Source organism: Fusarium poae, chromosome 2, assembly GCF_019609905.1.
Source record: "Fusarium poae strain DAOMC 252244 chromosome 2, whole genome shotgun sequence".
Taxonomy (NCBI): domain Eukaryota; kingdom Fungi; phylum Ascomycota; class Sordariomycetes; order Hypocreales; family Nectriaceae; genus Fusarium; species Fusarium poae.
Window position 1 is genome coordinate 4,676,760 of NC_058400.1, and position 27,433 is coordinate 4,704,192.

The following is a 27,433-nucleotide window of genomic DNA, read 5'->3' on the forward strand; positions in this document are numbered from 1 at the left end:
AAGTAGATCATGATAGCGATTTGCACAAATCATGTCTTTCTTGGTATGCGATACGAGCCTGTTTGTTAGGAAATACCAAGAGCCTAATTGACGTCTGTACGCGATGGTACCATCGCATGTTGACATGACACTGCATGCTGGGGTCCCGGACCTTGTGCAGGACGAGATGCATTTATACCCAGCACTGCCCACCTACCCCCCAGGTAGAAGCTTCGATTGCTACCGGAGATCTCAATTGACATTGGACCTCATTCCAATATGCATTTTCGACAGCTTTCTGCCCTTGCGGCTTTTATTGCCGGTGCATCTGCTTGCCAGCGTGATCTAATCCTCAGTAAACGCCATACCCACCGCGAGCCACTTACCAGGCGCAGTGAAACCGCTTGGCCCCCAGTCTTGACAGACCAAGAAACTATCCTGGTCAATGCCTTCGATAACTCCTCCATCGACGAGTGGTCTGACTACTATGGTCACCAGAACAAGCTCGCTGGCGAAGGTAAAGAGGCTGCTCAATGGACTGCGGATCAATGGAGTGAGAATGGCTTCGAGTCGCACCTCGCTGAGTACCATGTCTTCCTCCGATACCCCGTGAGCTCGTCGTTGCACTTCACCAGTGCCAATGGTACCACGAGCGAGATCAACATCAAGGAAGAGGTCCTCCCCGAAGACGACGTGACCAACCGAACTGAGATATCCCAACAAACCTTTTTGGCGTATGCACCAGGCGGCAATGCTTCTGCAGAATATGTTTATGCTGGGTATGTTGAATAAACAGTGCACAGCCGTGGCCTTTGCTGACTCTATGGATTAGACGAGGTTCGATCGATGACTTTGAGAGACTGGTCGAGCTTGGTGTTGAAATCGAGGGCAAAATCGCATTGATCAAATACGGTGGTCTCTTCCGTGGCCTCAAGGTCAAGAACGCACAGGATCATGGTGCTATTGGTGCTGTCATCTTTCTCGACCCCGGTGATGATGGAAATATGACTGTTGCCAAGGGCGTTGAGGCTTACCCAGGTACGGCGGTCTTCATAACCTTTGTCATACTTATACTGACTTGATTCCTAGATGGCCCTGCCAGAAACCCTAGTGCTGTACAGAAGGGCTCAACACTTTTCCTTTCCACTCGAACTGGTGATCCCACCACGCCAGGGTACCCTTCAAAGAAAGACTCGCCTCGCGCGGATATTTCCGAAGTCATTGCCAAGATCCCAGCCATCCCCATCTCGTACTCGGCCGCCGAGCCTCTGCTGAAGGCTCTCAACGGTCATGGTGTTTCAGCAAAAGAGGTTAACCGTACTTCATGGGTAGGTGGGCTTGACGCTGACTACAGCTCTGGCCCAGCTCCAAATCTCAAACTTTCTCTGAGCACTGAGACTCGTGACTCAATTGAGCCGGTACACAATGTCATTGGTGTAATTAACGGAACTAACGCGGATGAGACAATCATTATTGGTAACCATCGTGATACTTGGATGGTTGTAAGTGGACCCTTGCATATAGAACGAGAACTTATAACTAATTACTCCAGGGCGGCAACGGAGATCCCAATTCTGGCTCTGCCATCCTAATCGAGCTTGCTCGCGCCTTCAAGAAGCTCACAGACTCTGGCTGGAAGCCCAAGCGCAACATTGTCCTTGCTTCCTGGGATGCTGAAGAATGGGGCATCATCGGATCTACCGAGTGGGTTGAAGAGCACGTCAACTGGCTCACCGACACAGCAGTCACTTATCTCAACATCGATGTGGCTGTTAGCGGTCCCCGACCCAACCTGGGTGCGTCGCCTGAGCTTAACACGTTTGCGACAGAAACCATGAAGAAGATCATCCACCCCAATTTTGGCGGCTTCAACAAGTCCCTCTACGACGCTTGGCACGATGCCAGCGAGGGAGATATTGAAGTCCTCGGCAGTGGTTCCGATTATACGTAAGTACTATCTATAAAACAGTTATCGGATTCGATATCAATGACTATATGTTAACAATAAATACAAGGGCCTTCTTCCATCGCGGTATCAGCTCTCTCGACACTGGAAGTAGCGGAGGTCCTACAGACCCCATCTGGCACTACCACTCCAACTACGACTCGTACAACTGGATGTCAACTCTTGGTGATCCCGGTTTCCATGTTCACGTCTCGCAAGGACAGTACCTGTCTCTTCTTGCATACCACCTGGCCACTGACGAGATCCTGCCCTTTGACACCCAGAACTACGCCAAGGAACTTCGTGCCTATTACGAAGATCTTGAAGAGTTTATCGAAGGCAAGGATGCGGATCTTGACCTTGAGGAGCTCGACGAGGCCATTGAGACCTTCAAGGAGGCTGCCGACGAAGTCAAAGCTTTAGAAGAGAAGGCCAGGGAGACTGACGACGAGGACCTCAAGAAGGTCGTCAACCACAAGTACCGTGACTTCCAGCGTGGCTTCATCTCACAAGATGGTCTTCCAAACCGTGACTTTTACAAGCACGTCGTCAACGCCCCCGGTCTTGACACTGGTTATGCTGCTGTCACCTTCCCTGGTATCACCGAAGGAGTTCTGTATGCCGACAAAGGCAACTTTACTCTTGCGCAGGAGTGGGTTGGAAAGACTGCTCGCGGTATTGTCGTTGCAGCAAACATTCTTAAGACATAAACGGGTTAGACTTTAACTCCTGTTGGGGAGTTAGAACACCTCCGCCTTTTCTTCATGACAATCTTTTATATGCATTACGAACTCATGAAAACGGTAATGATAGTTTTTATTCAATATTCTATAGTGCTTATTGGGCTGGTGTCGGCTTGGGGTTTTGTACATGCGAGGAGTTAGATGGACACAGCGAACAGAAGGTTTTATGGTGGATGCGATGGTATAGCAATTGCCATCTGACAGAGAATGTGAATTTACGAAAAGAATTTACCTTGAAGATAAATTACATTGATAACAAACTGTATCATTCAATGTCGAAGCCTCAGGGTATCTCCGCCGCTGGAAGCAAATGGTTAAAATTATATGCAACTTGTATCAAACCCCTTGGGCTGTTTATTCTTATACGCTAAGCTATTAGACTTGAAGGGATACCAACATCAATACCCTAAGGAAACACGCTGCTCCGTGCATGACCGGGTTTCTCAAGGTGTCCGGTAAGTTGGTATTGGTTACTCAACTGCCGAAACTTGTTGTGCCATGGCTCTTGGCGTCGTGGTTCATCTTGGCGCCCAGTATTCTAGAACAATGTGGTTCAACGACATCTGTTACATGATAAGTCGATAACCCTACAGTATCCTCCTCTGGGTGTTTGACAAAGATACATAATAAACACCAAGATATAAAGCTTCCTGTGAAAATAAGAAATTTGGCCGGAGCAAAAGGTCAATTACAAACGTCTCAGAAGGCTGCATAGATGAATATAAAGAAGGGCTGGTTGGAACGCTGGGTGCACAAACACCTCTAAAATCTCATTCACTCATCGGATGCGACGGAACTGAAATGTTGTATTGTGCGAACCAACACAACATCGACCAGGTTGTGCAATAAGTCCGATGGTGCCGTAGAGTAGCATTCAAATGCCTGCCCCGGGCAGCATTACTAAACCGAATCAGCGGGTGTCGGTCTACTCCTAAACCTTTTTGCTCAAATTTCCTCCATTCGTAGTCCAGTCATTCACAGGGACCTCAAAAGGATGTGGCATGAATCGGTAGCTCTGCTATTGTGCGGTAATTGATGATAGGATGAATAGAGACGTCCTTGCAACCCTCCCGATCGCCATTTGCCACGTGTGTAACGCACAACTCTTTGTCAGCTCAAACTCAGCAGTCAATACGTCGATGGCGCTTGCGTTTTCAAGCGCAAGGGGAACAACGCCAAACTGTTAATGTTGAGACGTTGGGTTGCTGTCAACAAACATAGCAGAGGTTCGTTTTCGGGCTTGCCCTTTATTGTGGCATCTGCAATACATTATACGAATACAAAAGGTCAGTCGGATAGGCCGGACTCAACACGCAGTTACCGGTGAGAAACCCCCGTTTACCATGCAGCCATTCAGCCATTCTACCCCAACCTCCTCCTCTCAATGAGTTAAGCTTAGCCACCAAGCTTAGTTTACTAGCCTGCCCCTGCGCCAGCCGCGACAAGTAAAGGATGAGCGTTACATTGTGTCAGCCCAAGATAAAGTCTAGAGGTAATCACATGGTCAATTACGCTTCTCTTTTAAGTAGTGACTCCCGATACTAAGAGCCGACGAGATCAGCACTAGCTAAAGTGCACGTCTCAAAGTCCGATGACAAGCCAAATCTATCGATGATGCTTGTCTGATTTTGCGGGGAAGAGGTGCTGACGCATTTGTTTGCTAGTTAGTGCCTTTGTTAATGCTGTAACGTAAAGATAGCTAGAGGGGGGTGACAAGATTCAGTGCACTTAACGTTCTTCTCTGAATCATTTTGGACAAGTATTCTAATTTCCCGGTGTTGGAGAGCCCTTTGGCTGTGATACTTTAATCCCCATTTTCGTGATCAACAATAATAAACAAAAGGACTGGACAAGCCGTGAGTCGCACAGCGGGTTCCCACTACGCCGGATCCTTTGAGGGAGGTATGCGGATCGGCTTCATTCATGTCAGATTTGGGGTCACAGCAGCTATTCAGGCTGATACATGACCTATCAATGGGTTGCACTCGGCGCTCGATGTTGACTCGGAGCATTGACATTGACATTTCACATTTCATATTCCCTGTTTTCCGAGACGACAAGTGATCGACACTCGTAAAAACCCCTGTCGTCCAATTAAAGCCAAGGGCTGGGCAAGAAAGCTTGTCTCTCCCTCCCCACGATATTGTTTCGACCTTCCCGGAAACGCCTAGACCGCGCATCGCAGATCTCCTCGTCTGCCTTTGAAGCCTTTCCCATGGCCATCCCGTTCCCATCCCCCTCATTGTCCTGTTGGTGGATGGTTGTTTGGGGGGCTTGTCGGCGTTGACGTACAGGGCGCCAAAAGGCCATGTCAATCACCCCGAAGGTGGTCAACTGGGAAACAAAAAGGAAAGCCTTTTTCTCTCTTATTTCCCCTTCCCCTCATCATGTTTGACCTCCCTGTCGTAGTCTCCTCGTCGAGTCATTGTGCTTGAGCCTGCATAACACGTGTGTACCTTGTTTCAACGCAACCCCTCTTAGACGCACAGCATCAGTACAAGATAAGCTTCCAGCTACGCCATGACGATGACGACCGACAGCAGCGTCACGCCGCCGAACGAACGAGAAAAACCTACAGCTGTTGATATTGAGAATGTTTCTTCCTTGAAGGTTTCACCTACCGCTGCTCTCGATGCTGAGCGCAATGCGCTTTTAGCAGCACTCCCTGATCCTGACGAAGGGAAGAGCGAAGAGGAGCGTCGAGAAATTGTAAGACAACCACTACGTCGATAATGATATGCGTGTGACTGACAGTTTTGTAGGACAAGAAGCTAATGTGGAAAGTTGACCTCTGGCTTATCCCATGGCTGTCTCTGCTCTACCTACTTTCTTTCCTTGACCGAACCAACATTGGCAATGCGCGTTTAGCAGGCATGGAAGACGATTTGGACATGGGACCCGGCGACTACAACGTGGCTCTCACCGTCTTCTTTGTCAGTTACGCCTTCTTCGAGCCCATCACAAATGGTCTTCTCAAGATGTTGACACCACGCATCTTCTTCACCGGAATTATCATCGCTTGGGGAGCCGTAATGACACTCATGGGACTTTGTCACAATTATAAAGGACTTCTTGCCGCACGCTTCTTCCTCGGTATCGCTGAAGCCGGTCTGTATCCCGGAGTGAACTACTATCTCGGATGCTGGTACAAGTCTTCCGAGATCGGTGCCCGAGCTGCCATCTTCTTCTCTGCAGCTGCATTGGCAGGTTCATTCGGTGGGCTTCTCGCTGCCGCCATTGCTAAGATGCACGATATTGGCGGTCGACCTGGCTGGGCCTGGATCTTCATTCTCGAAGGTCTCGCAACCGTTGCTGTGGGTGCCTTTTGTTGGTGGATGGTCTTTGATTGGCCCGACACTGCTCGCTTCCTCACTCCAGAGGAGCGCGTTCGTGTTCAGCGCCGCCTCATCATTGATCGTCAGGGGAGAACGGCCGAGGACTTTGACAAGCGCCACATTTGGGCTGCGCTCAAGGATTGGAAGACATACGGGTACATGGTCATCTACATGGGATGTCTGATGCCCTTGTATGCTTTCTCTCTCTTCTTGCCCACCATTCTGCGTGGCATGGGCCACGTGGGTACCAAGGCACAACTTCTTTCTGTTCCGCCATACGCTTGTGCTGCTGCAGCCACTGTTGTTGTTGGTTTTGTGGGAGATCGTACCAAGTGGAGAGGCTACTGTAACATTGCTACTGTCTCCGTGGGAATTGTTGGCTTTACCATGCTTTTGGCTTCGGCAGATCCCCATGTTCAGTACGGTGCTGTCTTCCTCGGTGCAATGGGTAAGTTTACCAGATATGTTCCCCTATAACTGTTGCTAATCATGATAGGCATCTACCCAACTGTCTCCAACACAGTATCCTGGGTCAACAACAACATTGAAGGCTCACTCAAACGTGCTATTGTTCTGGGAATGGTCGTCGGTTGGGGTAACATGAATGGTGTTGTCTCATCCAACATTTACCGTGAGACTCAAAAGCCGCGCTACTTCACCGGTCATGGTATGGTACTCGCCTACCAGGTCATCTTCCTTCTCGGCGGTTCCGTGTTCATGCACTTCGCACTACGTCTGGAAAACCGACGTCGTGCCAGGGGATCTTTAGATGCCAAATATGCTGCTATGACAGAGGAGCAAAGATGGATCAGTGGTGATGTGCGCCCAGATTTTAGGTATACATTGTAAAAGCAAGGGGGTATCGTTGCGTTGTGTTTCCCGCATTTATGTTCGTTGCCATTTATCGTTATATCCATTCAGTCAAGACGTTCTTCTGCTCATGTTTGTGTGCCATTTCAGAATCAGTTTCCGGCGACACTTTCATATATAGAATCGGCAGTATACTATGTTGGTCTTACCTCTTGTTTTGCCATTTCCTCGCTCCACATCAAGTATGAAGATCATATCAGCATGCAGCCCCAAATATAGCCTTTTCCCAAAAAGGATCATGATACTTTGCCGTATGTACATTTTGCTAGTGAAACGATTTAAGTGTTCAGAGACATATGAAAATTGAAGACACAAATATACCACCGCATCAATTTTAGTGATATGTTTTAAAGCAAGTCATCATTTCATGAATCACTGAAACAATGAGAGTTTGTGTCAGCTGAATATGGTGAGTGGTGTTCTACAAAAAACTAGACAAATCATTTGAGGTCCGTTGTGAACTACCCACACTCTAGATATCCTTACCCTTGGGCTGCAAGCGCTTCTTTGGTGTTAATGCACCATTGAAGGTAGTTCACTGACGATCATGTGGTGGATGCTTTCTATTCCCCAAAAGCCATTAGAGGTACTTGATTCAAATTTGTATTTTTACAACTAGAGTAAAACGACATAAGATATCCTTCTGGTAGTCACAGGACCTTTCAAGGATAAGCTCAACACCCATTGTCGAGTCAGTGATACAGTCGTGAGATTTGACTCAAAGCTTTCTGTTTCAGGTTTCAAACTCACATCTGTGGATGCTTCCTTCAACCAATACGGCTTTCGCCGTAAGACATCATGTTTTGTATTGACAGCACCATTTGACAGGTCAAATGGTGCCTCCTGCCCATGAATCAAGATCCGGAGTATAAAACTTCACCTTACCCTGCTGAAGATACAGTTCAAATACTTGTCAGATTCAACACGGGTTCAAGACACAGAACCTCTCTTACTATCAATATCACGAATTTCTCAGAGTCCAAAGACATCTCGTCAGCTATGAAGCTTTCTGCACTTGTTGCCGTTGCAGCTCTTTCGTCTGAAGCCATTTCCGCATGTGCCAACACGTGGCAGAAATGCAAGCCAGGGGACGCAAATATGTGCGAGTGCAATGGAAGCCACATCGTACGCTATCACTTTCTGTTCAGCCTTTGCGAGCTGATGCTGACCATTTGACCCAACAGATGAAGTGCCTGCCATCTTTCCCTCGTAATGGTGGGAAAAAGTGTAAGTACCACTCGTTATCCCTTCCAATAATCCTCCTGCCATATGGTTTACAAGGATCAGAGAGCTATACTGACTGAATTGGAGTGGTGTTTGCGTATCGGAAGCTTTATGTTTGTCCTAAGAACTGGCATCGTGAGTGTGTTGATGGACAGTGCGTCAGGATCAGGAAGCCCATGCCCACTCCTCTTTAGTGACTCGGAGCGTCTTGTTCGATGTAGCTTACAAGTTTAGAAACAATGATCTATGTGTTTCGTACGTGATGATCTATATCACCTTCTCGAAGCTCCTTCTTTCCCATAGAAATATTCCTCTGGCTTCGTGATGCGTTTGGTTTCTTAGCCATTCAGACAACTGAGAAGCAACGTTGTTGATCAGCTTCTTGTCGCCAATAAAGTGTATTGTTATCTTCGGGATAAAGTCTTACGTGAATTTAAAAATCACTATGTCAATCTTTGTAGGTTTCAGAACAGATCACTGAGTAACATTGGGCAACGTTGTGTACCCAATACAACCTGGGGCAATGACCCTAATTGCAATGTGTTACCGAACGTGTGTGCATATAAAAGGAAGCAGGCAGCTGAATCTGAACCACAAGACTTTGGCTACTGTCCTTCAGAGACGATCTCAAACGCTAGTCAGACACAATCACTAGGGCAGTAACATAATATTCCTGGCCAATTGGCCTTTCTGAGAATACCTACTGTGCCTAGAGACTGATCAGTCTCAATGTCAGAGCTCTAACTACAACCACCATTCATTGGATATCAATGTAATTGATACAGTATTCCTACCTACAGCCTTAGATTTCCCTTACCTCTGTAGCTACAGGTTAGCTAGAACACCCAGACCAGGGTATCAATAAAAGGCCACTTCACACAGATACAGTGTTCAGTTGAACGAATTCTCGTACGATTTATATCCTAGCTACTCCATGAGTACCAGCATTCCATATTCATAAGAAACCGCTAAACCTTGACGATCTTCTCAATAATCTTTGACGTGTTCTCAGGTTGACTAATGACAGGCACATGACCAGCCTCCAAAGTGTGAACTGTGACATCACGTCCAGTCGACGCCTTGGCACCTTCAATCATGAGGCGCTGGAACTGAGGCGGGATAACTTTATCTTGTTCGCAGACAATGTAGTGTACCTCCACGTCGTTGTAACCAGGATATGTCAGCTTCTCTTTGAAGCTTGGAGTCGAGTGATCCTCCATCTGCTTTGCTAGTTCCAGTGCTTGCTCAGCAGGAAGATCCGAAAAGGTCAACGAAGAATTCATTTCGGTATCGAGGGTCATGTAATCATCCTGATGAAGTTGTCAGCACTGGTGAATGTGACACAGGTTTTTTATCTAGGTACCTCGACAGTTAGAGAATCAGGAAGGTTCCCGCCAAAGGCGTCAAAATTGCTTGTACCAGGCTGCAAAACCACCGAGGTGAGATAGACAATCTTGTCGACTCCTCCTTCCTTGCCTTCAGATTCGCGAGCCTTTCTCGAGATGGTTTTTAGACTCTCAGTCCCAGGGATACCGCCGTATGAGTGCGTCATTAACACGACCTGTTCTCCCTCGTCAAGCAGCTTGGAAACGACGTTGCTAATCTCTTGAGCATCGTCACTCATAGTTGCAGGCGGGCGACCCTCTTTCCTGCCCACTGAAGGGGTGTTGATGACGATTGTCTTGATGTCGTGACTCTTGAGACTCTCTACAAATTCATCATACATCTTCGTTGGGGCGAAGGAGCCGGGAACAATGACGAGAGCTGGGTTTGCCATGATGAGATTGTTTGATCTTGACAGTGCAATAAGTTGCCGTGGTAGAAGTGAAGAGCGCAGTGGACAGCGAATCTGAAGGCACAATATATACACGTATGGTCTCCAGAACTAGTAGTAATTAATTGTCGTCTGTACGCTCTTCGGCGGAGATAGCGTGAGTTAGCGTTATAGTTTGATTGGTAATGAGTGACCCATACGACGATGCGGTAAGCAGTAAGCCGGAAGCAATACTAAATGGGGTTAATAAGACAAAGTTCCGCCGATTTTTCGGGTTTCTGGGATCTGGAGGATTCAATGCACCTCAATGATATACTAAGCCCTATATCAAGCTCATTGACTTGACTTCAATCTTGGCAATTTTGTGTATTCGCGTTGGCGACGACATTGTCTGCTTACATTGACTCGTAAAGACAACAGTGGACCGTACGAGATGCCCCTCATTTAGTCATAAGCCAGTGTGACTTAACGTAGGTTAGGCGAGACCACTCTCGTTTCTCTAAACATGTCTAATGAAGTTATGTGCTACAAGCATGACTCTAGTCTTGTATACCTAGGTAATCAGGGTAATACAAAAATGGGAGCCAAGGACTAAAAAGAATCCTGGTTTTAATATTAACGCGAATGGTCTACTTTAGTGTTCCTTTTTCGCCTAGATAGTGTTGGGTTATTAAATTATTTCCCCTCTAGCCTATCCAGCAGTGAGAAGGCGGAGGACCAAAGTTCTTGTAAAGCTCGGTCAGCAAAAGGAACACAGGATGCAAGCCTTCATCATGCAATGTTACCACGTTAGTTGTATTTTTTTGCGAAATCAGTGATTAGTGATCTCGGAACAATATCTCGTGATATCTGGCCCCAATCTCACCTAGAAATCACCAACCGAAATCCCGCGGTCGGCTACCTTGCGTCTCGTCTTGAAATGCTGGTACCTTTATATGGACATGTCTAGTCCTCAGGGTATCAGAAGAATTGGCCGCTGTAAGCCGAAGGGACGAAATTAGTGGGTCACTTTATGTTCTTTAGACCATAGCTCTTAGACTTTTTATTTTTGTAACCTAAGACTTAGGAGCTATCCACTAGCTAACATACCCCCTCCACGGTAACGACCCGTTTCAACGATCGCAGCTCATTATAGACGCCGTTGATGGCTCTGCCTACAAAAAAGTGCTTTTCACCAGTGGACTCATCTATAAACTCATACCGGGCCTGTTTGTGGGCGACGTTGATATCACCCACAATGACAAGTGCTGACTTCTGGCGGGACAGCATGACATTGAGCCGCTTGGGGTTACAGGTAAAGTCAGGTCCGGGCCTCGGATGGGTTGTGCCCATAATGACAAAGACGATATCATTCTCTTGGCCCTGAAAGGAATCCACGGTTGATGTTGGTTGCATTGCCTGTAGAGCCTCATACTGGCAACCCCTTCTCTTCTTCTCGATGAGCCCGACGTTGGCGGCGTATGGCGAGATACACACGACACGAGACGGATCGACCTTCTTGGTCTTGACGGCTTCGACCAGCAAGTCAAGGGCAATCTTGACCTGATCCTTGCCCATCTTTGACATTGTTCTGGGATCAGTAAAGACGCGAGAGCCTTTACAGTGTACGAAAATTGGAAGAAGCTAACCCCTGGGGGCCTGAGACAACTCAGAGAACTTACCTTTAAAGAAGGCCTCGATAGCATGTCCTTCCTTTGGCAGTCCTTGTTCATGAAGAGCCATGCGAGAGCTGATCTTGCTGTGGACGCCCAGTACTTCATGGCTGGCTGAATGGGACCAGCAACGCCAAAACTAAGAGAGTCAGTAGAAATTGTGAGTGAGGATGGTGGAGACAAACAGAAGCGCGCAGGATATATAGGTAGACCTTTTGGGGCCAGTCTTCTGACTCTCCACCTTCGCTGTTGGTGGTGACATGACGAGTGAGTTGGCTGCAAAGCTGTAGAATTACTTATGACCGGAGTCAAAGGGGAAAACGTCCTCCCGAGGGAAGCCTTTCCTAGGTGTCACGTCTGTGTAACTCGTCCTAACCTCCCCGACAACAACTATCCCGCTTCGCATTCACCGAGGGTATCTAAGGGCGAACCCGAAGAAAAAAAAGGTCCTCCCGAGAGAGGCCTTCCACAAAGTTTCACTTCCACGATCAAGTGCAGCAGCTTGGTTACTCAGAGCGCGTAGGCGAGAGAGTACGTATTCAGAAAGATAGACACAAAGTCTATCGGCGCGGCGGCAGAGAAGTAAAACGACGCTTTAAGAATAAAAAAACGTCGGCGCGGCAAAAAAGCGAGGGCGAAACAACAGCGGCTGGAGCGAAGGCAGCGGGTGTTGTGATGATGGTGAAGAACGAGGTTACCAGCGCCCCACATATAAAACGCCTAAAAATGTGCCGAACCATATCTAACTGAGTAGGGTAGCTCATAAGTCTTAGGTTACAAAAATAAAAAGTCTAAGAGCTATGGCCTAAAGAGCATAAAGTGACCTACTAATTTCGATCCTTAGGCTCACGACGGCCAATTTTTGATACCCTGAGGCTAGGCGGGACCCTCCCTAGGTCGAGATACTCTTTTAGCAGTCAACAAAGACATGTAACAAGGGCTGTACACCAGTGATTTCCATTGTTGCATTCGAAATAGTTTATTTTTATGATTCTTTCATGCGCGTTAATAATAACCTTTCTTACTATCACTTGCTCAAATTGTTCTATTCTTGTTTCTTTTTACTCAATTGAAGGGTCCACGATTGGTTGTCCTTGTCAGCGCGTAACAAAGGTCCAGTTTCGCTAAGCGCCTGGCTAGAGCGCCAAACAACAAACGATTGGGGCTTGAGCAATAGCGCATCAGGCGCTGGGTCGCGACCTACAAACGACGGGACGTTGTTTCATTGTTGGCTTGTTTGTTTGAGCCTCGATTGGCTGTTGTTTGCTCGTCGCAACAAGGCCGCATCAGCGTCTATTTAACAATCTTGATCACTCGCTTTTTATAAAGGCGTGATGATGAGACGGGCATTCCCTTTTGATTTTGTTCTCATCACTTAAGCTTTCGCCCAGGCCTTCTCAGTTTCCTCTAGGTTTTCAACAACGGTTAATCTGTCTACCAGATCGTCATTTATTAATTCTCTCTTTCCCAACACTGCTGTGCAGTTGATTCTCTCTTTGGACAATCTGTCTCAACACTCTTTCAATCAGCCCACGCTACGTTCAACTTGCTGAATATATATTCACCCATAATACAAACCATCACTATCCTTCAAAATGAGCAGACTCAACAACGCTATCAAGGCGGGTCAAACAGTCATTGAACTGGGCCAAACTGCCAACACATTCGCTGGCCACGCCAACCAATTCCGTGCCGCAGACAAGAAGGAAATCGGCCGACAAGCTGGACGTCATGCCTTCAATGAAGGAGCCGAAACAGGCAAGACAATGGGTAAGACGTGGCTCAAGACTTTTGAGGTCATGCCCCGTCTCGTCTGCCGAGGTCTGCAATTCATCTTTGCCATTATCGCATGTGGCTTCTACGGCCATCGAGTCGACAAAGCTGACGACGGAGACTATGGCTTCTCCCCAGAGTGGTACTTTGCCCTCACCATCGCTGGTCTCTCCGCTGCGACATCCCTAATCTTCGTCGCTGTCACACCCCTCGGTGCTCTGCCCCTCATCGGCAGCAAGCTTAAGCTCCTCAAGACCTACCGTGCGTTCGCATGGGATCTTATCCTCTTCATCACCTGGCTCGTCGCATTCGGCATCTTTGCTGGCATCTTTCTTGGACGAGACAGCGATGACAAGTACAAGGGCGCCAGCACAGGCCCAATGAAGACGGCTGTCTGGATCGATCTCGTCAACTCGATCCTCTGGCTTACCTCTGGTGTCTATGGCTGCATCAAGACATTCTTGGGCGACAAGGCAGATGAGATGACGGACAAGGTTGGACAGAAGCTGTTCACCAAGAAGCAGAAGCCGGCTAAGGAGGCTGACTATGCTGAGAGTGTTTAAACAGTACAGTTGAGTTGGATATTTTATGGGATACCTTTTGCATTATTTCCTTTGTCAAGCCGGCGTTGGCCATCATTAGAACTAGACCCACTACTGGATAGTCGAGTAAGCATTGCATTTGATCAAATTTCAATACTTTTGTTTCTATTTTACATCAGAATCTTGCCAAACGCTTCCCCAAGTCCACATTCCACTAGCCAAGCTTCCAGGGCCTTCATGTCACCGCGGTTTCCTCTAGCTCCTCTCTTCTCAATCATGTCGGTAATCTCCTGCATATCATTGAAGGCACGTTTCAAGTCCGTCGCTTCTTCTCGGTATCTTTCACTAACCTGCGATCCAAATAAGTCCCAAGAATCCGTCGAGCTCAGCCACAATGGTTGACTTACCTTTTTGTGATGTGCAGGAATGTCACCCCAACTTTCTGTCTTGATGAACTTCATAAAGTCATCAACTGCCGTAGATCCTCCCTCAAGGCACAAAACTCCAGGCTTTCCAGCCAACAAGAAGCCTGTCAGCCCATATGTTGGGGCATAGTTGACGAGATCGTCTCGCTTGGCTCTTGTGCTGATGGAGGGAAAATAAAACCACACGCGTACTATTGAAGTGTCCTTGATTGGAGTATTGATTATTCCATCCTGTCTCAGACCTTCCAGGTGTTGAGTGGCGGCATCTTTGATGTGTTCGATGACGGAAAGGATATCCTCTTCTGGAAGTTCTGAGTTCAATCTTGCGACGTCTCCTTTGCTCATCCATTCAGGCTGCTGTATCCTGGTCTTGATCGATGGTGGATCTGCCAATATGGCTCCTCTTGGGTATGTCAGAGGCACACTCAACGTAAGCTGTAACAAATGAGCTGAGGAGTCATTGTCTCCAAAGTTGTCGAGCCTGAGGATGAGATCAACGCCCGTCTCATGGATCTTTGGTGCCACTTCATCTCCACCTTCGCACCAGTCTCTCAACTTCTCTATTGTCTCTGCTGATGTTGGGTCCATGAATACTGCGTCATCGGATGCATACATAGCCATGAGGAGGTCGATCTGACCAAGCTGGAGCTCCATCAGGTCCTTTGGCAGCACATCTTGCAAGATCGTATTAGACATAGCGTTTGTTCGATGGCTTCTTAATGCGACTCAATGGGTAAAGACCACGCTGGGAGGCCCTTTTACTGCAATTGATATACCTCTTTACGCGTGAATTGTTGAAAATGCGACGCGGTGCGCGAAGATTAATGATCACGTGAGATTCCATCAGCCAATCATCTCTTCGGATACTTATCATTATCGTATCTTATCTTATCATAAGGTCCTACCCTAGGTATATCCTCATCGGCCATCGGGATACTGTGAAGCCATTAGTTGCTTTACTCTCTATTACCGGAATAAGTTGATTTGAGAGGCTATCAGATCTCATGAGCTTTTGATTCATTAAAATGCCGTGTCTGGCTTACTTTATTCCCGTTCAACAGAATAATTTCATAGCAAGCGGTAGTATCATTGGGCAAAAAACCAGCATTTGAGCTTGTGCAATGTATCAACTCATTTCTGTTCAATCAGCTGATGCTCATATGATCACAGTATTAGTGACTAGTAGTTTGTGTCATATTGTGTCTCTATGACGTTTTGTGTAAACACTATTTTGCGTAACTCCATGATAGCTCTTGTTCAATGACGCTGACATGAGGTACTGGTCAAGCGTCCGCAGTTTAGCAGCAGTACAAATACCTTTACTTGCAGACGCAGCTGGATGTTTGCATTCAATCACTTCAAAAATCAACAATAATCCTCAAATTTATAACCATTCAATATGTCAAACGTCGGATATCCTTCTACTTATGAGGATGGAGATCAGCGCCATTACAGCAAAGAAGCTATTCGTCAAGAGGGTCGCGACCATGGCATCAACACTGAGGGATACCGTAAGCTGTGTTCTAATCATAGGGAGTCTAATAACTAACAGTCAATAGTCAATAAAGACAAGATCATGAACGAACTCCAGGAGAGTGACGTAGGTTCTCCCAGCCCAGCCAAACGGATCGTATATTGACCAGCAAAAAAGACAAAAAGAGAGATGGACGATCGCATGAAGCATGAGCCTGGCTTCGCAGTAAGTTTCATATATTTCAATGGGATGTGTATTTCTGATTTCATTGCCGCATAGGCCACCATGCATGGTAACAAGCCCTCACGAGGCGCCGAAATTGACGCGGAACTTGCACAAGAAGATGCCGAACAGATGGCAAAGAAGAGAGAGAAGACTGACAGCATGCCGGGAAAAAAGAATGAGGACCACACTGAGAAGAGTGAGTGGAAACAACAGATAGACAGGGAGGAAAAGGAAGCTCAAGCTCAACATCGTGACAAGGGAAGGAACACACATGAAGGTCAGGGTATGGAGTATGTAACTCGAAAGACGCATAGCAGCCGAGAGTGAAATTGTCATATCTACCATGTACAAAGCTTCAATATCTACCGTCCCAAAACTCTATCGAAAATAATGATGAAGCACAAGTACCCGCCTAGGTTGAGGATGTCTAACCATGCTGTATGTGAGGCGATCCTTAAGTTAATACCAGATTTACTTCGGTTAGAATTTTAACACGACAGAGCTTCAAAACACGATAGACTGTTTGGTAGAGTAGATATCAATTGTATTTTAATAAAAAAACCTACAAGACAGGTTCTATAAGTTCAAAAGCGTAAAGATTATCATTTGTTATTAAGATGGAAGTAGGCCTCAGGGTATCAGCAAAATTGGCCACTGTAAGCCTAAGAGACGAAATTAGTGGGCCACTTTATGCTCTTTAGACTATAGCTCTTAGACTACTTATTTTTATAACCTAAGACTTAGGAGGTCATTTTTTCTGCTACCCACTAGGTAGTAGGTACCACAGCCTTGACGCGAGCATTCACATGTGTTAAAAAATTCACAACCAGACCACCAAGCCATACAGAATAAGGTTCAAGTTATTTGATTTGGCCGTTAAGGTATCATATACTCATTATGAGAAAGAATTAAGAATACTCAGGTATCATCGCCTTCCATTACCTTTCACCCCCTTAGGTCTCGCACTGTCTCTAGGCGTATCCTGCTAACAATTACACCATTAAACCATTTCCTCGCCGCGAGTTCCATGTCCAACACCTTCACCGACAGGACGTCGAGGAATGGAACCGTTGTGGTGGCCTCCATGCATGTGCTCAGAACCATCACTGAAACCGTTACCGTGCATGTGTCCATGTCCAGCTCGCTCACCCTTCATTCCGTGGCCAAGACCGTGAGAGCTACCACCGTGAGTACCCCAGCCAGCCTTGTGGGTGAAGACGGCATCAACAAGCTCGGCACCACCCATGTTGTACTGGAAAGGAGCGTGGCGGTTGAGGGGAATGTGGTTGAAGCGGAAGTCCCAGACGGCGGCAAAGGTCATTCGGTAGGCAGAGAAAGCAAAGACAGTACCAATGATGGCACCGGCAAGGACATCGTGGAAATGGTGGTACTTGTCGATAGTCAGGGCACCACCGATCAAGACAGCACCAAGAATAGGAGCGTAGGTAGCAATCAGCTTCCACATAGATGGGTGATAGTTGGAAAAGACCTTGAGCTTAGCGTTGAGGTACAGGTACAGGTAGACGAAGCCGGCAAAGGCAGCGGTGGTGTGTCCACTGGGCATAGACTCAAGAGCATCGTTGATCTCGCTCTTGTCACCAGTGCAGATGTCAGGAGTGTAGTAGAGCTGCAGATATCCCTTGTTGTTGTATCCTCCCATGCGGCGCGCTCGTTCCATGTCAGGCTTGCAGACCTCGAGGAAGTGAGGTCGGAAACCACCAATGAGCCACTTGATGAAGACCTGGAAAACAGCAGCGGTGATGAGAGAGTAGAGAAGACCGATAGTGGCGTTGTTGAAGTCCCAGAAACTGCGGATACGGATCTGCATCACCAAGAAGATGAAGATGGGGACCAGAGCAGCCAACATAGCAGCAGCCCAAATGGGAACGATCTCTCCACGGAGAGGGTATCCGTACTCGGGCCAAACAATTTCGCCGTCGTCGAAGGTAACGGGGAAGGATCGTGCGGGTGCGGGCTTAGCGAAGTAGACCTGGATAATTTGTTAGAGTAAGAAGAGGGAGTAAATGTGAATGAGACTTACACCAAGGCCAATAGCACCCATGACAGCCATGGTAACAATGTCGAACCATGTGTGCTTGATCCACTGTCCGAAAGAAGGCTTTCGAGACATGGGAAGAGGATCGTGGTGAGCCTTCTGGCGACGACCCATCTTGGAATCGTGTGCGTCCCCGCGGGGAGTCTTTTCCTTGCGAGAGAAGATACCCATATTGTCGGTAATAAATTCTTCAACAATGCCGATGAAAGATGATGGTGGTGATGTTGTTGAAGGCTAGAATAAAAGCCAACCACGAATTAAGTGGCTTTGCACCTGACTTGGTAGGTACAGAAAGAGCTTTGGATGTTTCTGTGATGGTTGTGTTCAAACTCAATTGAGGATGGAAACTTCTCTTTGTATAAATCAGTGAAACGCGACAAACAGTAGTGCCATACTATTGACGTCACCATCATTGCGTTAAAAATACTGTAATAACAAGCTTAAACAGGAAGTCAACTCAATACGAAAAATGACAACAGCAACTTACGTCAAGCCACAACGTCTCAACGTCATAGCAATCGTTGGCCAAGAGGAAGATTGAGGCCTTGGACGGCAGTTTGATGCCGAGTGGACTCCTTTTGGCGGCAGTTTCGTTCCGGACAACCAATTAGACCCATGACAACGACAGGGAAGCGGCTTGGCTGACAACTGAAGATGGACAAGTGTGGCTTGATCTTTTGATTGTCGACAAATTCATTCATTTTTTTGGGCTAATGACACGCGAGATTAGCTTGATTAATGGGTCCAAAGGATATGAAACTTGCTATGTAGGATCTGTGCAACCTGAATGATTCAGTAGACATCTCACTATGTCATCCTGACGGTACCAGTCAGTAGAAGCAGCATACCTCGCATCCATTGTATGAACTTGGCAGATGGATATCACATCACAGTGCTACGTAGCCATTCTCTAGGTCATTTCTCAGAACATCTCTTTTCCTGTGTGACTGAAAGCTTCAATGAGAGAAAGCTCATCAACAAGATAGACAGGATTTGCTTCTGCAGTATCTACCAAGACGTAGAGCGTACCTTGTAGTATAGGAGATATATTACTATAACACTTTAGTCGCGCCACAGTTCTGTACTGTTTATTTCCACTGCATCCATTAAGCTTAGCGTGTGGCTTATGCAGTGTTGGATCTGGCGATCTCTTCAGTCTAGTAGTTAGTGGATGCAGAAGAATTGTCCTCCTGAGTCTTAGTTAAAAGGTACAAGATGAGTAGTCTAAGAAGTGTAACATAAAGCGCGTAAATTGACCTACTAATTTTGTCTCTTGTCATTATCGTGGTCAAATATTCTCGTCCCCTGAGGAGTCTCGGCTAGTGTAGGGCGTGGGAGCATTTATCATCAAGTCTACAATTCATCGCATTGACTAGTTATAGGTTAAATGTCAGTTAAAAGTATTCACCTTGCCTATGTCTCTTCTGGCTGCAAACATTTGTGTGAGACTAAGGTTGCTCCAAGAGCCCTATTTTTCGTGACGAAGCTGCATCCATCGACATCGCATTAAACTTCGAGGAACACCCATATCAATTATGGCTGCAAGCTAAGCCTAATGAATTTGGTAGAAATATACAGTATACGGTACTCTGTATACCCTGCAGGGGTTACAATGTCATATTCCGCGATTCTTTCAGTATTATTATTACGGCGGAATTATGAAAAGTTAATAAGTAGTAGATCGCAACCTCAGTATACCGATAGAGTGAATAGATATTATAGAGGATTGGCCGCTGATCGAAGTACCTGGAATGATGGACATTTGTGTCCCTTCTGGCTGTACAGAGTATCATCCTGCTAATACCCAAATATCCAGGCTGAGAAACACGCTAAAACGTCCGGCCATCAGGGATAAGCAGCATATGCCTAAAAGAAGCCCCTGTATCCGTATCACAGCGAATAGCGGTTGAACAATAACCACTGCGCTCTTCTAATTTCTAGGGGCCTTAGCATTACTGCCCCCCCCATAGAATCTCGTCTAGGCTCGCCACTGACGGAAATTGTATTTCCCGTGTTGTAGACTTGACTGAAACAACCCAAGAAACTAAAAGACTTCCCTGCGTCCTCCTATAAGGCAACTTCTCCGAGGAATGTTCCGCTGAATCCGAGGACCCCAGTACTTAAGGATAATTGATCAGATGAATGTTTCACATAAGATGAGAATGGTTCTCCAGTTGATCTCTTGGCTCGCAGGCTTCAACTCCACCATCAACCAAACATAACCATCATGAAGTTCACCCTCTACCTCAGCGCTCTCACAGCGCTCTTCTCCTCCGTCACAGCCCAAAAAGTCTCCGGATCCGCCCAGGGCTTTGCGCAAGGCGTCACGGGCGGTGGTTCTGCCGCAGCTGTTACGCCCAAGAACATCCAAGAGCTGGTGACATACCTCACCGACAAATCTCCCCGCGTTATTGTTCTTGACCGTACATACGACTTTATCGGATCGGAGGGTACTGTTACAGAGAAGGGTTGTGCCCCGTGGAAGACTGGTCCGGGATGCCAGACGGCTATCAACGCTGCTGGTAATTGGTGCGGTAATAATCCCAAGGTTGACGTTACCTACAGCAAGGCTGGAACGAGTGGGATCAATGTTGCATCTGATAAGACCATCGTTGGAGTTGGAAATAAGGGTATTATCAAGGGCAAGGGATTGCGATTCGTCAATGTCAAGAACATTATCGTACAAAACATCCGTAAGTTCATGACTGGCAATTCGTATGCTGATAACTAATGGCGTGATAGATATCACAAACTTGAACCCTCAATATGTCTGGGGTGGTGATGCTTTCACCTTCTCCGGCACCAGCAACATCTGGGTTGATCACTGCACGGTAAGTTCAGCTACTCAGGTAACGAGGAGGATTACTAACAGTCCTAGACCTCTCTCCTCGGTCGACAGCACTACGTCTTTGGTCGCGACAAGAGCACCGCCATCACACTGTCCAATAACCATATTGACGGTCGCACGCAGTGGTCCGCTGGCTGCGATGGCTACCACTACTGGACCATTGAGATGGTCGGTCAGGGCGATCAAATTACCCTCCAAAGTATGTTCCTCGCTCTTCCCAAATTCTGAGCTCAGCTAACACTGCCCAGACAACCTCATCGAGCACACAGCAGGCCGTGGCCCAGCCCTATCCGCAACCACGTTCCTCCACGCCGTCAATAACGTCTGGCGTGACATCAACGGCCACGCCATCGAAGGCGACACCGCCGGTAAGGGTCTTTTCGAAGGAAACGTCTTCCAGAACGTCAAGCAAGTTGTCGTCCCCGACTTCAAGGGTCAACTCAACAGTTGTCCTGATAATGCCGCTGCCAGCGCCACTCAGCAATATCTCGGTCGCGTGTGCCAGGGTAATATCTTCATTTCTTCTGGTGCTTTCAACAGAAAGGATACCGGTTTCATGTCCGAGTTCAAGGGATTGCCTATCGCAAGATCTACGCAGGCTACTACTGCTCAAAGCAAGGTCCCTGGAAATGCTGGCTTTGGGAAGATCTAGGAACGAAGAATGTTTGCTCCAGAGGCCTAGCTCTGCATCCCGTTCTAGTCAAACAATCAAACTTAATTATAATTACAGTAATCATAATAGTAACCCTTCGTACTCAATATCTCAACACAGCCAATCTCAAACCCTTCCCAATTGTTGTTGGGTTCTCTTTTCCCAGATGATAGCATCAATGACAGTCATCGCGATACAGATCAGTCACTAGACAGCGCCCATTTAGTTTTATTAGAGAACTCCCAAAAGCAAGAGACAATCGCTATCAGCGGGATATCGAGGTAACTGGTGATGAAGCTGTTGACATTCTAAGGGCCTTATTGGACAAGGCTTCTTGACGGCATCGGTGTCTAGTAACAGAGAATACTGCTAGTATCGGCGCCAGTCTTGTTCACGTTCACATCACCGGACGATCCAACACTTCACTTCCCCTACCAAGGTCAACAAGGGAGAAGCAGAGCCTGGAATGGAAATACACAGCGAAACCGGATTGAGTTTTTTTAGAAAGCCAATGTTGAGGAGCTTGTAGTAAAAGATGTTACTTAACAATTATAATTATGATCGGGATTTTCTACAGTGCGCCCCCAATCATGCTGATGGTCAACAATCAAGGTGGTGTAAGTGTACTTGAACGCAGCGCTATCACCACGGTCGTAGGCTGGCACTTGGCATCTGACTACGATATCCGCCCAGTTCATATCCTTTCTGGCACTTACATGACGATCAATGGCATGGAGTTAGAGAGGAGGAGCTCGCTTCAAGAAACAGAAATAGATTTCAGATCCTGCAGTTTCGTCCCCGAGTAAAGTGGTATACAAAAACTAATTTGGTAACGTATTTATCCACTACTTCTTCGAACAATCAATACCCAGCCAAACTGCAATCCGCTTTCCGTATACTACTGGCAAAGTACAGTCAAACACTATGTGCGAAGATCCAAAAACAACCCAATCTTAAGGCTTCTTGCACTGGCCAGCTTTGATGTTTGCTTCGTTTTTGCAAGTATTACACTTGATGATGTTTCCACTGCCCTTGCTCAAATTCTGAATGTCACTGTCGTTGTTGTTGAGAGTATTTCGGACAACCACGTTGTCTCTGGCCTTGATTGCCTTTCCGAGGACGACACAAGAAAGAGACAAAGGCATCTCTGCTGTAGCAACACAGGGATCATCATAGATACGAATGCCTGCTCCAGATCCATCACTGGCTTTCTGGCCCTCAATGGTGTTGTCGGTGACCAGAACCCCAATGGAACTTCCGAGTATAATGCCCGCAGCGTTCTTACCGCAGGCAGCAGGGGCTGGACCGACATAGTTGTGGGCAATCTTGGCTTCCTTCACGCCAGGATCGACAAAGACACCAAAGCAATTGCTCGTGAGCTTGTTGTACTCCATCACTGCACCATTGGTCTGAACACAGAGACCAATGACGTGATTCGAGATTTCGTTCTTCTTAGCAAAGACATCTGACTTGTTGTCCATACAGATGGCGATGAAGCCACCCTTAGTAGTCGTGACAACGTTGTCATAAAAGACCGTGTTGATCGAACCAAGCGTCAGGCCGCCATATGCTCCGCCATCGATGAGTTTGTTGTTTGTGATGTAAGTGTTCTTGGCACCGAGAACAGCAATGTTGATGCCAGAGGATCCTTGAACGGTAAAACCAGTAACTGACACGCCTTTGACGGGCCTACCTACAGATCTGACTTTTTTATGCTCGGTTATGAAGTTGTCTGTTTCAACCTTGTACCCAGTGATACAGATACCAGCCTGTAGCTTGTTTCCCTGTGGATCCTGAGTCAAGCCGGTGCAAGCATTCTGTTTGAGGTATTTCGCGTCCGGTGATTTGAGGGTAGCACCATGTCCCTCGAGCTGAATGCCGTCTTTGTCGATAACAAGTTGCTCGGAATACTCACCTTTTGCAACCACGATGCGATCACCGGGGGATGCTTTCCTGATGGCATGCTGGATCTTCTGGCCAGCCTTGACATAAATGGTGCGACCATAGCCATAATACTTCTTGGGCTTGGGTGTAGATGGATAGTTCAAGTACTTGTGTGGAACATCACACTTTCCCCCTCGCGCTTTCCAAGTCAGCAAGTTGGTACGTTTTAGTTTATGTCATAACACTCACCGACGAGACCATTGGGGTTGTCATGCTCCGTAAAAGGTGAAGCAACAGCAAGGCCGATAAGACCAACGAATGCTGCATTGAACTTCATTGTCGATAGTAGGATGACAGGTTTGTAATTTGATGTATGGTGAGGTTGATGTCAAGTAATCTTAAGGCTGCATGGTCTCCTGGCTTTAGAGGCATTATATACTGACGAATCCCCCCTTTTTATAAGAGCCAGCATCCCGGTATTGTGGAAAGGTAGAAAGGATATGAGGTCTCGGCTTCAAATGCAGCCACCGAATATCTCACTTGTTTGGTGTTACCGAAAATGGCAAGCTGATGGTTGATGTGACAGGAGGAATGAAGTGCGGCGTCAAATAGCGATACAGCCACTTGGCCATAGTGTGGGGATGAGGCGCCATCAAATGCTAGCTTGATAAGGGGATGATTGAACATTGACGACAGAGCTTGATGCAAAGTTCGTATAATAAGAAGCAGCTACCTAAAGATTCATCAACGTGACTGGTTTAATGCAGAGCACACCGTTGCCCATACATTGATGGGCATCAGCCAGATAATCACGGTATATCACTTTGGTTACTCCAGCTGATTGAAGATGATTAGAATCAAATTTCTGCCCAGGGACCAGTTGCTGCAACATGAAAATAAGCGTTGAGATTGATTTGTGCCAACATGTCACTCAAATGAAGCTCAGTCCTGTAATGGTCACCAGTGCGACGCCACATCTCAACGAACATCACTAAATCCAGCATAGATCCCCTCACCATTGAAGCCACGTATAATGCTCCAACGAGTATTCCCTTCCTTTACCGTTGCGGTGGCTTCGTTTTGTGCCTGGAGTAGGGCGCCAAATATCGAACTATAATTCAGCCCCAAAGGGCTCGACCTCATGGGCCCAAGCAGACGGTTCAGCCTTTCAGGGTTTAATCTCCTTGTCAAAACGGAGATCGCCATTCAATAGGAGATCTCACCCATCACAACTTGCCTGGCGATATGATGTGTCACTTGATGATACGCTCCAACGCGATCTACTCGCAACAATCTGATTCAACCTGACAATTACATCTCAATTGGGCTACTGGATGAGCGCATTGGTAGGATGCTGTCCACAAGGCTGAGTGAGTCTGCATTAAGCTGAAATCTAGACTCAGTAGTATCAGTCTGGGCTTGTTTTGCCAAGTTATCAACGAATCCGATGCTCTCGAAATGAAGCTGGTGGCTTTGAATATGCATTAAGCTTGATCCTAGCCCATGCTAGGTCTGTCAAAACTCATTCCTGCGTTTGTTAGGACATAGGGACATTATAATTGCGAAACAGTGTGAGATGATATCCAGTCGTTAGATCAATTGCAGGCCGTTAGAACTGTTTTGTAATTTAGTTCGTCAATAGGCAAATATTGCTGTTTTCTTTCCATCATGTTCTACGGTGACAGTGCCCATGGGACGCTCGAGGGTCAATGGAGTAGGATCCACGTAGGTGAACATACGTGTTCACTTCTTTCAACGCTCGTCAATGGTATGATAGTATTGGTAGGGCCAGGAGAATGAAACAGAATAGAACCTGGTTATGTTTCTGGGCATCAAAACATATATCTGCCTTGCTAGCGAGGATTGCGCGTCGTGCGACGAACTAGCTATCAGGATATTTCAGGTCGACGGTGTGCTAGCTTGGTCGGAAGAAGAGATCAAATGGGTAAAGATGCGGAGGTAATTGCTAATGACTGCTGAGCTTAGGCAGGGAATATTGCCTTTGCAAATCAACCAGCCTGTGAAGAGCTAATAAGCTGCAAAGTGTTTACAGGGATAATGATCCGAAGAGACTGACTGGACTATTCGGACTTTATGCAGATTTAACAAAGTAGCATCACTTGTCTTTTCGTTTCTTGGATCTTGCTGACTCTAGGAACTACTAGCTGTGATAGGAAAGGTCGGGTTGGTTGTGTTTCTCTGGTCGACGTCTCTTCGCTGCATTCAAAATCTCACGTGTAAATGAACCCTGCCTCGGCACGTATATCCTATCCAACTTCCTCAATAGGCACAAACAATTCCCTCAAAAACTGACATATCGATTGCATCTTTCTATTACTCGACAACTCAACTCATTGTAATATTAAAATCTCTGCTAAAAATGACCATTCAAGAAGGGTAATAACGTCGTCGCGGTTCTATTCACTTCATAAACTCGTTCCCTCATTTCCCCAATTATCCTCGTAGTGAGCTGTACTTTTTGATCGCCTTTGCAAAACTTTCGTCGATCCCTTGCACTAGTGCCTTTGCGTTTCCTTGCAGGTCCTTGGGAACCTTTGCTATGACAGCTTCGGAGAAGTCGGCACTTAGAGCGCGCTGTAGCTTGAGGTTGAGGAGAATGACAGGGCTGACCATCAGTTTGTCGAACTTGGGCTTGGCGGCAATAATAGTATCGATTGTAGCGCTGACGTCTTTGGACAACTCTGAAGTGGCCTTGGCAACTTGAAGAGTCTCGTCGACAGATAGAGCCTCGGACTTGCGAGCGGCAAGAGTACCGTTGTGGATCGCAGTGAGCAGCAACGTTGACTTTGTGGTGATGGGGAGTGTCCCGACAAGGGTCTGCGGCCAGTTTGTGACGGACTTGTCCAGAGCCAAAGTGGCATTGGAGATGTTGTCGATGGCTGTAGAGATTGTATCTCCAGATGCGAAAGCACAGCCAACAAAGGCGATCAAGGGGAGAAGGCTGAGACGCATATTGTCTGAGAGCTTGAGTCAACGAGTAGTCGATTGGTCAATTGAGAATGCAAGATCTGCCAAGATGAAACTTATTATCTGTCAGGAGTAGTCCAGTCCTAATATACTGCCTTTTCAAGTGATTCACATGAAAAGTTTCTCGCATGCTGTTGTGCCTTTTCGGAAGGCTGCGGTGGTGGCCTCGTGTAATCCCAACCAGTCTCCCCGCATCTATCCTCAAACAGGAACTCATCCCCGTGTTGATTACAGCCAACACTAGCATATCCATCTCCCCATGGGGAAATGACTAGGGAAACCTTGGGTTCTTTGCTATAGTGGCTGATCTTAACTTGGCAAATCTGTGATCAAAGGTGGATTTGGATGTCACTCGCCGGGGTTCTTGGCAAGGGTTGCGGCATCATGGGCCGCGGCTTTCACGAGGAAACGTTCGATGGAGCTGCATGTGTGTGATGTAGAGCTGTGATAAGGCGCAATCATACAGAAGAGGCAGGCTGATCGGCTGAAGGATTGCTCAAGACAAGGGCTAAGACCTGCGGCGTAACCCGAGTTGTGCACAGTTGCGAACTGTCAAGCCCAGCTGGCTATTCGGATCCAACATCATATTAAACAAAATGAGTTAGTGTCTACGCTTGCGTCATATGCTTATTTATGTTTTATTCGAAGCGGGGTGATGTAATTGTCTACAATGTATAAGAATTGTGCTTGGTCTTATGCAGGTACGACACCTGAAGAAAGCTTGTTGATACACATCTCTTGGGCAGTGACATCAAGTAGAGGCTACTAATGTGAGCATATTGTAGTCTTTCCTTTGAGGTGTGCCATAGAACCATACTTATTTTACTCACCTGGCGAGAAGGAAAAACATAATGTTGTAGAGTTCTTATTGAGTCTTGTCTCAACAGATGTTATACAACGGATAGCAACTGGTAGTGAATCATGGCTAGGCACCTATTATGCGATCTAATCAATCCCTGGTCGCATAAATCCACCTAGTTTGTCCTCTTTATGTCTGGTTGGTCATGCCTCTTAGGAATCTAGGTACATCTTCCTGGGGACGCC

The 27,433-nt window shown here is 46.9% G+C and overlaps 11 protein-coding genes across 11 annotated transcripts; 5 read left to right on the top strand and 6 right to left on the bottom strand.

The window, feature by feature from the left end:
• Positions 1-258: 258 nt before the first annotated feature.
• FPOAC1_005470 (uncharacterized protein) lies at positions 259-2,634 on the top strand (the record flags this gene model as incomplete). The annotated part of the gene is made up of 5 exons (XM_044849997.1): positions 259-758; positions 812-1,017; positions 1,069-1,481; positions 1,532-1,926; positions 1,995-2,634. The coding sequence occupies 5 exons, from the start codon at positions 259-261 to the stop codon at positions 2,632-2,634; spliced, it is 2,154 nt and encodes a 717-aa protein (XP_044708707.1).
• Positions 2,635-5,187: 2,553 nt separating this feature from the next.
• On the top strand, positions 5,188-6,851 carry FPOAC1_005471 (uncharacterized protein; the record flags this gene model as incomplete). Its single annotated transcript, XM_044849998.1, has 3 exons — positions 5,188-5,376; positions 5,430-6,450; positions 6,499-6,851. The coding sequence occupies 3 exons, from the start codon at positions 5,188-5,190 to the stop codon at positions 6,849-6,851; spliced, it is 1,563 nt and encodes a 520-aa protein (XP_044708708.1).
• A 2,213-nt stretch (positions 6,852-9,064) lies between these two features.
• FPOAC1_005472 (uncharacterized protein) lies at positions 9,065-9,873 on the bottom strand (the record flags this gene model as incomplete). The annotated part of the gene is made up of 2 exons (XM_044849999.1): positions 9,065-9,406; positions 9,460-9,873. The coding sequence occupies 2 exons, from the start codon at positions 9,871-9,873 to the stop codon at positions 9,065-9,067; spliced, it is 756 nt and encodes a 251-aa protein (XP_044708709.1).
• Positions 9,874-10,815: 942 nt separating this feature from the next.
• FPOAC1_005473 (uncharacterized protein) lies at positions 10,816-11,784 on the bottom strand (the record flags this gene model as incomplete). Its single annotated transcript, XM_044850000.1, has 4 exons — positions 10,816-10,821; positions 10,960-11,427; positions 11,532-11,661; positions 11,708-11,784. The coding sequence occupies 4 exons, from the start codon at positions 11,782-11,784 to the stop codon at positions 10,816-10,818; spliced, it is 681 nt and encodes a 226-aa protein (XP_044708710.1).
• A 1,333-nt stretch (positions 11,785-13,117) lies between these two features.
• FPOAC1_005474 (uncharacterized protein) lies at positions 13,118-13,858 on the top strand (the record flags this gene model as incomplete). Its single annotated transcript, XM_044850001.1, has 1 exon — positions 13,118-13,858. One exon carries the CDS (start codon positions 13,118-13,120, stop codon positions 13,856-13,858), a length of 741 nt encoding a protein of 246 aa, XP_044708711.1.
• A 149-nt stretch (positions 13,859-14,007) lies between these two features.
• On the bottom strand, positions 14,008-14,958 carry FPOAC1_005475 (uncharacterized protein; the record flags this gene model as incomplete). Its single annotated transcript, XM_044850002.1, has 2 exons — positions 14,008-14,187; positions 14,245-14,958. 2 exons carry the CDS (start codon positions 14,956-14,958, stop codon positions 14,008-14,010), a joined length of 894 nt encoding a protein of 297 aa, XP_044708712.1.
• A 703-nt stretch (positions 14,959-15,661) lies between these two features.
• On the top strand, positions 15,662-16,288 carry FPOAC1_005476 (uncharacterized protein; the record flags this gene model as incomplete). The annotated part of the gene is made up of 4 exons (XM_044850003.1): positions 15,662-15,773; positions 15,822-15,862; positions 15,914-15,961; positions 16,016-16,288. 4 exons carry the CDS (start codon positions 15,662-15,664, stop codon positions 16,286-16,288), a joined length of 474 nt encoding a protein of 157 aa, XP_044708713.1.
• A 673-nt stretch (positions 16,289-16,961) lies between these two features.
• FPOAC1_005477 (uncharacterized protein) lies at positions 16,962-18,188 on the bottom strand (the record flags this gene model as incomplete). The annotated part of the gene is made up of 2 exons (XM_044850004.1): positions 16,962-17,951; positions 18,003-18,188. The coding sequence occupies 2 exons, from the start codon at positions 18,186-18,188 to the stop codon at positions 16,962-16,964; spliced, it is 1,176 nt and encodes a 391-aa protein (XP_044708714.1).
• A 2,056-nt stretch (positions 18,189-20,244) lies between these two features.
• On the top strand, positions 20,245-21,517 carry FPOAC1_005478 (uncharacterized protein; the record flags this gene model as incomplete). Its single annotated transcript, XM_044850005.1, has 4 exons — positions 20,245-20,710; positions 20,760-20,848; positions 20,896-21,064; positions 21,114-21,517. The coding sequence occupies 4 exons, from the start codon at positions 20,245-20,247 to the stop codon at positions 21,515-21,517; spliced, it is 1,128 nt and encodes a 375-aa protein (XP_044708715.1).
• A 953-nt stretch (positions 21,518-22,470) lies between these two features.
• On the bottom strand, positions 22,471-23,738 carry FPOAC1_005479 (uncharacterized protein; the record flags this gene model as incomplete). Its single annotated transcript, XM_044850006.1, has 2 exons — positions 22,471-23,600; positions 23,651-23,738. 2 exons carry the CDS (start codon positions 23,736-23,738, stop codon positions 22,471-22,473), a joined length of 1,218 nt encoding a protein of 405 aa, XP_044708716.1.
• A 2,117-nt stretch (positions 23,739-25,855) lies between these two features.
• Positions 25,856-26,374, bottom strand: FPOAC1_005480 (uncharacterized protein; the record flags this gene model as incomplete). The annotated part of the gene is made up of 1 exon (XM_044850007.1): positions 25,856-26,374. The coding sequence occupies one exon, from the start codon at positions 26,372-26,374 to the stop codon at positions 25,856-25,858; it is 519 nt and encodes a 172-aa protein (XP_044708717.1).
• Positions 26,375-27,433: the final 1,059 nt, after the last annotated feature.